Source organism: Lycorma delicatula, chromosome 10 (genome assembly GCF_047948215.1).
Source record: "Lycorma delicatula isolate Av1 chromosome 10, ASM4794821v1, whole genome shotgun sequence".
In the NCBI taxonomy this organism is placed as follows: Eukaryota; Metazoa; Arthropoda; class Insecta; order Hemiptera; family Fulgoridae; genus Lycorma; species Lycorma delicatula.
Genome location: NC_134464.1, coordinates 82,244,706 through 82,260,541, shown reverse-complemented (window position 1 = coordinate 82,260,541; position 15,836 = coordinate 82,244,706). Strand labels below are relative to the sequence as shown.

Sequence of the window (15,836 nt, the reverse complement as noted above, 5' to 3'; positions counted from 1 at the left end):
ATTATGTGTAAGAGAGTTAACCTGTTCTCAGTAGCAGCAACTTTGTATTTAAAATATGAATGTTTTAAAAATATAAATGAATGTTTTTAAAATAGATAGAATGTACTCCATCTCTTGAGTGGAAGATACATGAATGTTCAGCTGTTCATTTTAGGTGTGACAAATATCAAAAACAATGGTATCAGTACTAAAAGCAGTGCAACCTATATTTGCCTATGAAAAAATTCAAAACGGTAACTTTAAAAATCATGGCTACCATTTTTTGCGGCATTAAGAGTTTAGTTTTGTCTATATTTTACTTCAGTGAGATATCAGAAATGCTAACTGTGAAAAGCTATATCAGATGACTCAAGCCAAACAACTAGGAATATTGATATGAGGACTTTGCCTATTGAAACCTACTGCATGGAAAGGCCAACTCTAACCATCTGTACCTTTACAATGCATTATTTATTTATCTTTCACAACTGGATCAATCCATTAGAAATGACCCAAGGGTGGTTGCTTGACCAGTTAACAAAATTGAAACTTTACCGTTTGTTTCCTACATGTCTCAGGAACTTAAAACTATTTTTTTAATTTCTTTTATTTAAGCAGTTTACCTGTGGCGTCCATTTTTATTATAGTCCACACATCTATTTTTATGATTGTAAGGGTTTACAGAAAAAAATCATAATTAAACTCTATTACAGCAATTTAATCATATTTTCTCAATGTAAAAGATTGGTCCAGTGGTTCATTTGCCTAGAAAAGAATTACCAATAAAGTTGAACATGAAAAATGGTGAAATTTCACTTTTGGTAATCATTTTCAAGAGGCAGGGATGGCATACACAGTTTGAATTTTTTTTTATATGTAGGTATAGTAGTTTTACCATAAATAATATTAATGGTGATATACTTACCCCTAAATTTTTATGAATTTTTGAAAACTAGTTTTTTTTTTTTTAATTCAAATTTTGGCTTCAATAACTCTGATAGGGCTGGTGATAAAAATCTCAAATTTGCATAACTTACAGTGTTTTTGTAGATTTTTATTGCAAATAAAAAAGTTTATTGTGTATTGTACTAATAAAAAAGTTATATAACCTCTCAAAATCATGAAAAACCTGTTAAAAGCAATACCATTTTGACTCATTAAGTAAGTGCTCCAAGAGTGTTTCTTGTCATCTTGGCACTTTAATATTTTTATACTTATTACTATAGTTGAAATAGACTTGTTTGAACCATTCAACTGTAGTGTTCAAGTTATAACGGTCGCTTGAAGTCATTTCCAGTCATCAGGAAAATCATGTTGCAACATGCTCGTTTATGGTTGTTGCATCATTTAGCTTTGCAGTTATGGATCGATCAGTCTGACATTAGTCAGTGATGTGTTCACATCTTTACCGAGTGTCTTAAATTTCATCCTGTGTTTGGAAGTGTTTATTAAATAAATAAGTTTTACTTAATAATATCATATTGCAAATTTTAAAATTAGTTACATTTTTACATATTTTCAATTAATTTCACATAAAGCAATGGAAGTACAATGTTCCATACGAATTTATGTGAATGAAGAGTGTCGTAAAACAATGTCTGGTACACCTGCCAAAAGAACTCATTAAAATTTGTAAATTTAGTGATGAAGACCAACAACTTATTTTTTTACATGTTAATTCAGATGTTGCTGCTACTACTACCTACTAACATATACCTACATATAAAAAAATAATTCAAGCTGTGTATGCCATCCCTGCCTCTTGAAGAAAATGACTAAAAGTGAAATTTCTCATGTTCAACTTTATTGGTAATTTTCTCATAGAAAGAAGAGAGGTAGACAAACGAACCACTGGACCAGTCTTTTACCTCTAGAAAATATAATTAAATTGCTGTTTTTTTCATCCTTCCAGGACCAATAGTTTTTTAGTTATGATTTTTTCCGTAAACCCTTACAATCACAAAAATAGATGTGTGGACTGTAACAAAAATGGCCGCCACAGGTAAAGTGCTTAATAAAAAATTTAAAAAAATAGTTTTAAGTTCCTAAAACATGTAGGAAACAAGTGGGTAAGTTTCAATTTTTTTTAAATTGCTCAAGCAACCAGATTTTTTTTGGGGTGCTTCAAATAGATTGATCTTGTATCTTCAACATAACAATACACAAGGGTTATCTGAAATGTTATGAGCCTAATATAGAAAGATGTATTTTTACTGCCAAACATAGTTTTATTTTTGAACAAAGTCTCCTTTCAAGTCGATACACTTTTTCCAGTGATGCTCTAACCTCTTTAACCCTTCTAAATAGTAGATGGATCTTTCTCCGCTAAATAGGCGTTTACATATGCGATAACCTCCTCGTTCATTGAAAATCTCTTTCCTCCAAGCAAAACTTTAAGGTTAAGAAACAAGAAAAAGTCACTTGGGACCAGATCTGGTGAATACGGTGAGTGGTCAACCAATTCAAAGTGCAATTTATGAATTTTAGCCATGGCGACCATTGAAGTGTGAGAAGGCACATTGTCCTGATGGAAAAGCACTTTCTTCTTCAAATGTGGTAGGCTTTTTGCAATCTCTCCCTTCAGCTTGTCAAGTAATGATGCATAATACTGTCCCATCTTTGTTTTACCTTTTTGAAGATAATCGATAAACAAAATTCCATTACTATCCCAAAAAACAGTCGCCATCACCTTCCCGGCCGATGGAACTATCTTCACCTTATTCGGAGCAGGTTCATCCTTTACAGTCCACTGTTTTTACTGTTGTTTCATCTCAGGAGTGTAATAGTGGATCCCTATTTCATCTGCAGTTATGAATCGATGCAAAAAATCTGACCTGCTTAAACTGCTCCAGCAGGGCCTTGGAAATGTTCATTCGAATGCGGCACCCAATGCACAGATAGCTTACGCATATCCAATTCTTTGTTATGACAAACTCATTCTTTCAATATAGCAGAGGCTCTCATAGCCTCTGCTATCTCTCTAACTTTAATTCGTTGGTTATCCAGTACCATTTGGTGAACGTTTTCGATGATATCCATGGTGAATGCAGTTTTTGGCCGTCGCAAACACTGATCATCAACCAAGCTGGTATGACCATGTTTAAATTCAGCTGCCCATCTTTTCACTGTGGCACATGATGGGACAGAGTCCCCATAAACAGCATCCAACTCTGTGTTAATTTTCATAGGAATTTTGCTTTTCAAAACAAAATTTAATCACAGCACAATATTTGATTTTTTCCATTTTCACAAAAACACTTGCCATGATTTACTCAAACGATTATCTTTTGTTGACAAGTGCTGCCATTTTCATGTTGAGGCTCAAAACTTTTCAAACAACCCTCGTATATTAATTTATTATGTATTGTAAATTATTTTAATTTATTACATAATAATATTAGTTTATATTTTAAGATCTTTATTATTCTATAACAATAAATGTATTAATTTTTTCATGTGTGTTCACTAATTGTCAGAATTTATTGCAGGAGTATCTGGAGTAAGTAATGATGAATCAGAGAAAGTTAACGTTACAGCACAGATGGTTTTGTTGTGTTCTTGGAGAACAATCAAAGAGGTTTCCCTTATTTTAGGTCATTTGGCTAAAAATGCACCAATTACTACTGATAATACACTAGGTAATTGAATGAATTTATTTAATTTTTTTAGGGAGGGATTTTGAAGGTTATTAAGAGCTTACACAAAGATTTTAATTGAAAAATGAAGTGATGGATGAAAAAAATTTCAAGTCAATTCTAAATTATTTCCTCACTTCTAGTATTAATTAAAATGTCAGCTATTATAGTTGAAGTCAGATAGCATATGGAAAAATTAATCTAGTTTTTGTTTTATATTTATATATACGCACTAGTATCCCTCGTGGCTTTGCCCACACTATATGGTTACTTGATTAAGAGACATAAATTAGGAAAAAACTGACTGTGATGGGATACACAAGTAACCAGTAACAGTGGCAGTGGATGTGTAGGTTGAGCTGCTATGCCATATGCTGTCATACCCCTTAAAAAATCAGAATTAAAAAACCTAAAAATGGTTTCTAGATATTTATCTGAAGACTATTTACAAGCCCATATCTACTGATTATCTTGTTTAGTATAGTCAGAAATGGGGAAAAATTACAGCCATTGTTAAAAGGTTTTTTATCTTTCTTCATCCCTGTCAAGGTCGAATTTCAAAAAATCTAGGATTGGTTTTTAGATATTCGCATGAAGATTACACTCACAAAATATCAAGTTTATATCTTCATTTGATATGTAATTTTATATAATTCATATACAACTGATGATGCGGGATCCTGCGAATGTGCTATTGACATAAAGAAAAGAAAAACAAGGTAAGTGTCATTTCATTTACTTTGTAATTCTGTACTTGGGTTGTTCAAGTTGGTTTTCGATTATCAAAAATACGATATACTGGTACAGAGGAATATGCGTCTTATAAGTATTGACTTTAGAAAAATATATTTTTATATTTGTGATTGTAAATATATATGTCATTTATGTTAAGAAAGGAAATTTTAAGAAAATTATAAACCAAAAGATGATATTGAGTTCAGCTTAAATATTTGAACTAACCTTTTTAATGCCATCTTTTATGCTCTTTAAACAGTTTTTATTGCAAAATAATAAACTTCTGTATTGTGTAGCCAGATGTGATTTTTCTCTGTAAGTTTTGTTATATTTATGCTGAAAATAATTTGCTGAATGATTAGTTATGGTTTGTGAATAAATTAAAAAATTAACATTGGAGAAATTAGAAACATTCTTTTATAATTGCGTAAAAATACCAGGTGTTTAAATATGAACCCAGAATTTGACCATAGTTGGCCCTAGCTGTCAATGTAGTTACTGTCAAACCCCATCAGAGGCACCATTTTCTTTCTTTGACAGCTGACAACAGATTTTCAACTCACAACAATACAAGTTTCATACAACAGCATAGTTTTAATTAGCATTGAACCTGTTGAGTTTTGTACCTACAAACTACAATTTACCAGCAACATTGATTTTCTGTTACAATTTAAAGAAAACTGCTGCAGAATTGCATCAAATGCTTGTTGAAACTTACGATGAGCATGCTGTTGGTAAATCACAGTGCTTTGAGTAATTAAAAAATTCAAAAGTGGCAATTTTGATGTGAGAAACAAAGACCGTGGAAGACCACCAAAAAATTTGAAGACAGTGAATTGTAAGCATTGTTGGATGAAGATGATGCTCAAACGCAGCAACTCACAGATCAATTAAATTTAACATGAGAAGCTATGAAAAAGCTATGGAAAAGATCCAGAAGTTGGGAAAATGAGTACCACATGAATTCAATGAAAGACAGCAAGAAAACCGACAAACCACTTGCAAAATACTGCTCACCAGTACAAAAGAAATTCATTTCTCCATCAAATTGTGACAGGTGATGAAAATCCTATTTCAAGAATCGTAAGTGTAAAAGATCATGGGCAACTGAAGGTGAACCATTGACATTGGTGTCAAGACCAAATCGCTATGGAAAGAAGACAATGGCTCTGTGTTTGGTGGAATCAGAAGGGTGTGATCTATTATGAACTGCTAAAACGTGGCGAAACCGTTAATACTGAACGCTACCGATAACAGATGATCGATTTTAATCAAGCATTACGTGAAAAACAACCAGAGTATCAAAAAAGGCAACATAAAGTGATTTTGCTTCATGATAATGCACAATCACACACAGCAAAACCGGTCAAGGAAACGATTGAGGCATTCAGTTGGGAAATACTTTCACATGCGGCTTAGTCACCAGACTTGGCTCCATCCAACTACTATTTATTTGCATCGATGGCAGCACTTGCTGAGCACTTCTTATGAAAATGTACGAAAATGGTTTGATGACTGGTTTGCCTCAAAATAGCAACAGTTTTTTTGGTATGACATTCATAAATTGTTAGAGAGATGGGAAAAATGTGTAGATAGTGATAGACAGTATTTCAAATAAAATATTTTTTATCATTTTCATATAATAAACATGTATTTTCTATACAAAAATTCCGGTTTTATATTTACACATCTGGTATATATAATATTTACCATTTATACACATACTTCTGTAATGGTGTGTATGTGTGTGTGTTTTATATTTAAATAAACATTTTCAGGTGTAAGTGTGAAAATCTGTTTTAATTCTAAGTAAATAAACAAATTAAGTAAATGTTAAAAATAAGCTTACTAAGATTTATTTCAAGTGTTGGCCTTCATTTCAGCATAGTCACTTGGTCATCAACTTAGTCTTTTATATCCAGAATTTTCTTGGGTTGAATCTTGATTAGGATTGGCATTTTTCATATGTTACAATATTTTTATGAGAAATAAAAAAATTAATTTCCTTGTTTTGTTAAAGGTTTACTAACTGAAGACCAGTTAATAAATATTGGTGATCATTTATCAATGCTTCTCGCTGAAACTAAACATCGAGGGGCCTTTGAACAAGCTTATATTGGATTTTGTAAATTGTCTACACGACTATGGAGGTATTTATTATTTTTTAATTAAAATTAAATTGTTTCTTTGGTGCACATACCAATAAGTTTCTAAATTTTTATTTTGTTATTAATATGTAGTGAAAATTATTTTAATAACATATAAATCTTTTTGAATATAATATTTATGAAAAATAAATTTTATATTGTTAGTAAAATGTAAATTTTATTAAAATTTCAGTTTTCCAGGTGGTAATTTACATAAATTACCATATAAATGGTTACAAGAGACTGTAGGCGAAATTGCTTCTGATGGAAAAATATGTGCTACTAGACGTAGTGCTGGCATTCCTTATATGATACAGGTATTTTTTTATACATTCAAATTTAAATTGTTTCATTAAGTTTAAATCTGTTGATCAGATTGTATAATTAAAGTTGCACGATTATTTTCAGAAATCTAATTGTAATTTTTTAATTTAAAATTATGTAGCGATTGATTTTTAAAAAAGTTTGTTTTAAATATGTGGAAATATTCTCCCAGAATATCTATTTAGATTTGTTCTTAATTTTTCATTATATAAATAACATCAGGAATGAGTTGGCATGCTACTCAGTAAATTAAAAAATAACTGCATCACCATTTGCCTAAAAGAATGAAGTAAAATTGTGAAAATAGTTTGATCAGAGCAACTTCATAAGATACAAAATTAACAGTAAAAGAACAAAAGTGGATAAAATCTACATTAATATATATAAATAATAAAAATATGTGTTGATAATATATAAAATTAGTAATGTAAAATATGTATAACATCAGCTTACTGGTAAATGTGACTAAGTCCAATTTTACCTTTTTTACAGTATAACAATTTTAGTCGTGTTTAGCTCTCAGTGGATTTGTTTATCAGGACTTGGACACTTTTACTGCTAAAAGATAATATCATTTACATTACATTTTGACAATAAGTGTAATTTAAAAAAAAAATGCACTTGGTCATTTTACCATTAAGCCAGTTTTAACATAATAATAATATATATATATATATATATATATCAGTAATTAAATCAATATATATATAATATATATATATAACAGTTTGGAAGTCAGTTGAAATTGAGTAAACATTCTAGGCATACATTTTATGGGAATGAAGAAAATTGAGGTTTTTTTTAAATTAATATTGCTTAAGAATTCAGCAGAATAAACAACATGCTGATGCTGTTTCATCAGTAATCTATTAACAGTGTTAACAATGCGATGTTAAAAGTGTAAAAAACAAATATGAAAATGTGTAATACAAAATGCAAGCATACTAATGTCAAAAACAGTGCAATGCTTTAGCTAGTTGGTTGATATATTGTGAGATGGAAATACACTTTAAAAAAGTTTTTTTTAACATATACATTGATCCAATTTTGTCTTGTTGATCAGTGAATTAAGATTATGTAAATACTGCTTTGTCATTAATATATGTTGTTCCTTACAATGATCCAAAATAAAATTTGTTAAACTTATCATTTGTATATTGTAATCAGATAATTTTTATGTTTAGTTTTGTTTCAGATAATCTATATTTGGTTTAGTTTGTCATTTAAAACTAGTTTATGAATGTAATATTCAAATTAAAATAATAATGTTACAGATGTGTTTGTTAAAATGCATTTAAAAGCCCATCTTTTAAAATATTAGTACATTATAATATTGATATATTAGCCAATAGTTACAACATATTAGTATATCTGTCTTTCATACAGAAGGTTCTGGATTAGAATTCCAGCGTAAACTTGGAATTTTTCATCTATTATAAAATTCTCCTCTTTTCATTACTCATACTGTTATTGGACGTCAGCATATTGTAATTTGAGTATATAAATAAACATATTAGGTTAAATGAAATAAAATAATTTCTAATGTAAATTATTGCGTTTAATCTGTAGTTAAAAAATGATTTAACTGTTAAAATATGAGAGATGTTCAGTGATTAATGAGAGAATTTCATGTAGACAAAAACGTTCCATTCAATGACAACAAAACTTTTTGAGGATCAAGTTGACAACCTTGGGAAAACATTTAATCAGCTGTTTGATCATAATTAATCTAAACATAACATCTTTTGTTGATTTCAGAATGTCAGCTCCGCTTAAAAATGTGTACACTGAAAGAGCAATGTTCAGTGATAAGATTTTTGCTATCAGGTGTGAAACCGGCAGAAATTTATTCAAGAATATTGAAACAATATGGTGAAAAGGGGACCGACTTATAGAGTTTTGCACGAAGTATAATTTAGTAATTGCCAACACCCAATTTAAAAATCATAATAGAAGAATATACACTTGGAAAAAGCCAGGCGATAATGCAAGGTATCAGATAGATTATATCATGGTTAAGCAAAGATTTAGAAATCAACTCGTTGACTGCAAAACGTACCCTGGAGCAGACATTGATAGCGACCATAATTTGGTGATAATGAAATGTAGATTGGGGTTTAAAAACCTGAAGAAAAGTTGTCAGATGAATCGGTGGAATTTAGAGAAGCTTGAGGAAGAGGAGGTAAAGAAGATTTTTGAGGAGGACATCGCAAGAGGTCTGAGTAAAAAAGATAAGGTAGAAAATGTAGAAGAAGAATGGGAGAATGTTAAAAAGGAAATTCTTAAATCAGCAGAAGCAAACTTAGGCGGAATAAAGAGAACTGGTAGAAAACCTTGGGTTTCAGACGATATATTGCAGCTGATGGATGAACGTAGAAAATATAAGAATGCTAATGATGAAGAAAGTAAAAGGAACTATCGGCAATTAAGAAATGCTATAAATAGGAAGTGCAAACTGGCGAAAGAAGAGTGGATTAAAGAAAAGTGTTCAGAAGTGGAAAGAGAAATGAACATTGGTAAAATAGACGGAGCATACAGGAAAGTTAAGGAAAATTTTGGGGTACATAAATTAAAATCGAATAATGTGTTAAACAAAGATGGTACACCAATATATAATACGAAAGGTAAAGTCGATAGATGGGTGGAATATATTGAAGAGTTATACGGAGGAAATGAATTAGAAAATGGTGTTATAGAGGAAGAAGAGGAAGTTGAGGAGGATGAAATGGGAGAAACAATACTGAGATCTGAATTTAAGAGAGCATTAAAAGATTTAAATGGCAGAAAGGCTCCTGGAATAGACGGAATACCTGTAGAATTACTGCGCAGTGCAGGTGAGGAAGCGATTGATAGATTATACAAACTGGTGTGTAATATTTATGAAAAAGGGGAATTTCCGTCAGGCTTCAAAAAAAGTGTTATAGTTATGATACCAAAGAAAGCAGGGGCAGATAAATGTGAAGAATATAGAACAATTAGCTTAACTAGTCATGCATCAAAAATCTTAACTAGAATTTTATACAGAAGAATTGAGAGGAGAGTGGAAGAAGTGTTAGGAGAAGACCAATTTGGTTTCAGGAAAAGTATAGGGACAAGGGAAGCAATTTTAGGCCTCAGATTAATAGTAGAAGGAAGATTAAAGAAACCAAACCAACATACTTGGCGTTTATAGACCTAGAAAAGGCTTTCGATAACGTAGATTGGAATAAAATGTTCAGCATTTTAAAAAAATTAGGGTTCAAATACAGAGATAGAAGAACAATTGCTAACATGTACAGGAACCAAACAGCAACAATAACAATTGAAGAACATAAGAAAGAAGCCCTAATAAGAAAGGGAGTCCGACAAGGATGTTCCCTATCTCCGTTACTTTTTAATCTTTACATGGAACTAGCAGTTAATGATGTTAAAGAACAGTTTAGATTCGGAGTAACAGTACAAGGTGAAAAGATAAAGATGCTACGATTTGCTGATGATTAGTAATTCTAGCCGAGAGTAAAAAGGATTTAGAAGAAACAATGAACGGCATAGATGAAGTCCTACGCAAGAACTATCGCATGAAAATAAACAAGAACAAAACAAAAGTAATGAAATGTAGTAGAAATAACAAAGATGGACCACTGAATGTGAAAATAGGAGGAGAAAAGATTATGGAGGAAGAAGAATTTTGTTATTTGGGAAGTAGAATTACTAAAGATGGACGAAGCAGGAGCGATATAAAATGCCGAATAGCACAAGCTAAACGAGCCTTCAGTAAGAAATATAATTTGTTTACATCAAAAATTAATTTAAATGTCAGGAAAAGATTTTTGAAAGTGTATGTTTGGAGTGTCGCTTTATATGGAAGTGAAACTTGGACAATCGAAGTATCTGAGAAGAAAAGATTAGAAGCTTTTGAAATGTGGTGCTATAGGAGAATGTTAAAAATCAGATGGGTGGATAAAGTGACAAATGAAGAGGTATTGCGACAAATAGATGAAGAAAGAAGCATTTTGAAAAATATAGTTAAAAGAAGAGACAGACTTATAGGCCACATACTAAGGCATCCTGGAATAGTCGCTTTAATATTGGAAGGACAGGTAGAAGGGAAAAATTGTGTAGGCAGGCCACGTTTGGAGTATGTAAAACAAATTGTTGGGGATGTAGGATGTAGAGGGTATACTGAAATGAAACGACTAGCACTAGATAGGGAATCTTGGAGAGCTGCATCAAACCAGTCAAATGACTGAAGACAAAAAAAAAAAAAATGGTGAAAAGCATTTAAATCACAGTAACATGTATAAATGGGTAGAACAGTTTAATTTGAGCAGAACAAGTGTGACTGATCTCCATCGTTCTGGAAGACCAGTTGAAATTTCAACTGCCTTACTGCAAAATCGCATAAATAATTTTTTTTCATGAAGACAGGCGAATCAAGATTTCCCAAATTGCTAATTTGTGTAATATTACAATTGTGTAATTTGTGTTGGACCGCACCTTCAATCATTCATGATGTGCTGAATTATCACAAAATGTGTTTGAGGTAGGTTCCAAGGCAGTGAGCTCAAAGAAAGGCTTGAAGTGAAAGGTAATGGCTTTGTAGATTTTATAATAATCTGTAATGAAAAATTGATATATCATTTTGAGCCTGAATCCTAACGACAAAGTCTTAAGTGGAAACGTACGGATTCACTCACAAAAAAAAAAAATCAAAACTCATATGTCAGCCGGTAAAGTGATTTTGATTTTTAATCAAAAGTGATTTTTTTTAATTCGCATTTAAATTTTCAAAATACGACATTTGTGTACTACGTCAATTATTCGCAAAATAAAGGAGTTTTTTTTTAAATCTTCTACAAACTAAATATTTTTTCCTTTAAAGCTATATATTTTAATTTAATTTAACATAAAAAATTAGTAAAATTGATTAATATAAAGCTGGATTTTTTAATCCGCATTTAAATTTTCAAAATTTTTAGTGACTATTTAGAACAATTATTGTGGATAGTAAGTATTATTCTAACATGCTACAACCCGTGAAACCCGTGATAAGGTGAAAACATTCGGGCACTCTTTCAAAAGGTGTGATTCTCTTGCATGATAACACAAGCCCCCACATCACTCAGAGAATGGGAGAAAGAAGTTAGGTTGGAAGGTGCTGCTACATCCTCCTTACAATCTAGATCTTGCCCCAGCCAATTTTCATCTGTTTGGCTTGCTCAAAGATTTTTATGCAGTAAGAAGTTTGACGAAAATGAAGTGGTAAAAAAATGGTACATCAATGATTCAGACAGCATGATAAAGACTTCCTTGCTGCAGGAATCGGAAAGCTCATATAACAGTGAGAAAAGTGTCCAAATGTTGCTGGAGTCTATGTTGAAAAGTAGTGTAAGTTTCATTGTCATTGAATAAATCATTTTTTCTCTACATCAGTTTGTCTCATTAATTATTAAATATCTCTCATATAAGTATACCATTACACAAAATTATAAATTAATTTTACAGATAAATAAAAACCTTACTTTTTCTGACTTCAGTAAAGTAGGATTTATGTTTGGGGATTAATAAATAAAAAAACAACCTTTAAATTATTCTTTTCAACACTTAGATGATATAGTGTTCAGCTGAATTTGTTTTTTATTTTTCAGTTTTAAAAATTAATAAATAGAAAATGCCCAATTTACAAAAAAACTAGAAACCTGTACTTTAAATTCAATCTAGATTTTTACATAAACAGTTTTTAAATCCTTTTATATTTTTGAATTTTATTTGTATTGCTATTTAATATATATCTTTTGTTGTATTATATTTGTTGTTTATTATTTTATATTAATTTATTTGTAAATTATTTTTAGGCTTTAGTATGCACAGAAATGGGTGTAGGCGATGGATCTTGTTTTAAAATGTGTATGAAACAACTTTTGCAACTATCATCAAGTAAAGATCATTCTATAGATACACATATACATGCATTAAACATTTTAAGAGCATTATTTCGTAATTCTGAATTACGTGAAGCAGTCAGTCCTTTTGTAGAAAATGCATTTATTGTTGCTATTTCTGGTTTCAGATCTGCTTCATGGGGTGTAAGTATGTCAATTGTGTTATTCTTTGTAGTTTTGTTATTACAACTTTATTAATTGTTCTTCAAACTAAAATGTTTATTATAATTTTTTTTCTACATTCATAGTAATTGCACGGCAATTTAGTCATAATTTTCTGATTGTTTTTATCACTAGTCAACACAAAATGTTTTTACAGTATATCTGGAATCATTCATGGTGATTTTAACTAATTTTGGGGTGCTGAAATCAAAACTATTATTAGAATTTGTGTAATAAGTCACATTTTTTAGATTCATATGATTTATTTACCAATAAATGCATAATCGCTGTGAAATTAATATTTAAAAAAAATTATTATTATGCGTATTTATTTAAAATTTGGTTAAATCAACTAAAGTTTTATTTTATTCAACCACAGATAAATTGAACTGCCTTAATATAATTTTAAAATAACAGTTTCTAAAAGTTTAAATCATTGGAATTGTCTTACCTTTAATTTTTAAAATATGTTGACAAACTTTTTCACTAGTACGATGTTTGATCAGTTTCTGTCAGCAAAAACCAACAATAGTCACCTATCATTCCAGGATCCCATCTTCCTTGTTACCAATGCTCCATAGTCAAAATATCTTGATGGAAATGCTCTTCTTGTTCAATGCTGACAAAGCCCAAATTTTCAGAAAAAAAGTCGTGGTGGGAGTGTAGAAAATGAATTTTTAATGACATCCTACATACGTTTGTAGATTTCTAACAGCTTCTTAATAAAAAAAAACATAGTTTTCATATTTTCTGTTTCCTAAAAAACCACTACCAACGTCTTTTAAGGACTTTCATGCAGCTAGTTCACATTCACTAAGTTTAATTTCAAAAGTTTAGTTCTTAAGCAGTTTCTTGATTTTCGGACCAATAAATATACTCTCCTTGAGCTTACCATCACACAGTGTAGGAAACTTAATTTTAAATGATTAAATCCTGGTCCATCTTTGTCTAGTACCTTTACAAAAATTTTTCATGAGTACAAGTTTTATGTGAAGAGGCAACAGTGTGATTTTACTGCTCTCAATTAATGATAAATGCTTAACATTTTTTTCACCAGCCACAAAGGGTTGCTCCAATGGCCAATTCTTAACTTGAAAATGACTTTTTGTATCATTACTATATCAAAGACAGAAATATTTTGTAAACCCACCTTGTAAACCAAGAAGTAACGCAACAAATTTCAGATCACTGGAAATTTGCTACATACATATGCTCTTTGTATTTTATTGTTTCTTATATTGATGCCAAAGTTTTACATGTTTTTTTTTTTGTCGACTGTCTGAGCTAATGGAATGGATGGCTGTTTGTTCATTTTTCAATAAAACTGCTTTTGTGCTACTTAGAAGAGTCAATAAAAAGACTCCAGGTATGTGCTGAATTCCAAGTTCTTTCGTCAGGCCATTGACAAAAGTACAAACTCACAATGAATTTTTCATACTAAAATAAGTTGAAAAAGTTTTCATTTCATGTTCTAAACAAAGTTACTCTTGTTTTTTCTGCTAAAAGATTCTCCTGTTGCAATCTAGACTCCCAGAAGTTCAGCTTGCTGCTTTGATAACTTTAAATCACAAACTAAATGATTAAGTTCATATTGTTGAATTAAATGAGGAGATTTCTAATCAGATACAGGAAGGAATTCTTCAACACCCTCTACATCATCAGCTTCATTTTCAGATTGTTCTTCTACAAATATTGGAATAGATACAGGTCAGGTACATGTAACTCCTCTCCGTGTGATACCGGCTTTAAAGCTGAGAATGCATCTGCATATTTTATGAACTCTCTATTTCTGATTAAAAATCCAAATTTATTTGTCAAACAAAAATAGCAGTCAGTGAAGTAGTCCTATCAGTATAGCAAATGACATGGCTCATCATTTCCCCTTCAACCATTCAGTTAGTTACTGAGCACAATATGCAAATAAAATGAGACACCCAGATTTTATTTTCATCCCTGAGTGCACAATCAAAATAAAATTTATAAGCTGTTTTTATCAATTCAGAAATAAATAGTCTTTCTTTGAGATTTAGGCATAAATTTACCAGACATAACAAAAATTGTCTAGATGATATGAACATCCACAAACATTTGTAGAAGCCATGTTGTAGCATGGCTACAAAAATGTGGATAATCAATTTTGTTTTATAAAGAATTGTGAAACACAACACACAATATAGACAAGTGAAACTAGACTGAATAAGATTGTAAGCTCTGTAGTAGGCAACAACAGATGTGTGTATGATATCATCATACAGACATGTTTGTGTGTGTCTACTTCTCAAGATACAGTGTATATATTTATTTATTTTGTCTCTATTAAGCATGTAAACACATTTTTCAAAAGTAAAAATACAGAAACTATTCTTAATTGTAACCAGCAGTTGATCAAAATGAGTTCATTATAAAAAAATTTTATAAATTTATGATTTACATAAAACTTGCATGTGGTAACATAATTTCAGTAGCATGATTGAAATCTGTACTCACATTATAGTGAGAAAAGTTCTGTAATATGTTAAATATAAGTTATGTGTTGACTAGTGTTGTAATAATAATAATTATTATTGCAACTATAATAATTATTATTAATATTGTTTGTCAGTATGTGGATAAGGCATATCAGTTTTTTTATAGTATAGTTTTCCCTGAAAACCATTGTTACAGAAAAAAAAGGTAGACATAAATTATAAGAACCTATTTCAGAAGATGACTCAATATTAAATTAGAATTTTATATATGTGTAAAATGTGAACAAGAATAATGTGATAGTGGGTCAGAATGTAATTTACATTAAGTGAATTTAAAAATAAATATTTAATTATAAATTTATTATGGACAATTATAAACATTTGGTCTACAGCCTCCTAAGGTTTGATGTGAATCCATTTTTATTTTAGAATATACTAAAATTTGATGTCGGGTCTTGAAGCCTG

General features: G+C 30.5%; 1 protein-coding gene across 1 annotated transcript in view; it reads left to right on the top strand.

The window, feature by feature from the left end:
• THADA (Thyroid adenoma-associated protein homolog) overlaps positions 1–15,836 on the top strand; it is a 72,777-nt gene that overhangs the window by 36,220 nt on the left and 20,721 nt on the right. The window contains exons 17-20 of the mRNA XM_075376359.1: positions 3,468–3,617; positions 6,370–6,499; positions 6,690–6,813; positions 12,655–12,885. Of these exons, the coding sequence (XP_075232474.1) occupies positions 3,468–3,617; positions 6,370–6,499; positions 6,690–6,813; positions 12,655–12,885 (635 nt within the window). The remainder of the gene's footprint in view (positions 1–3,467; positions 3,618–6,369; positions 6,500–6,689; positions 6,814–12,654; positions 12,886–15,836) is intronic.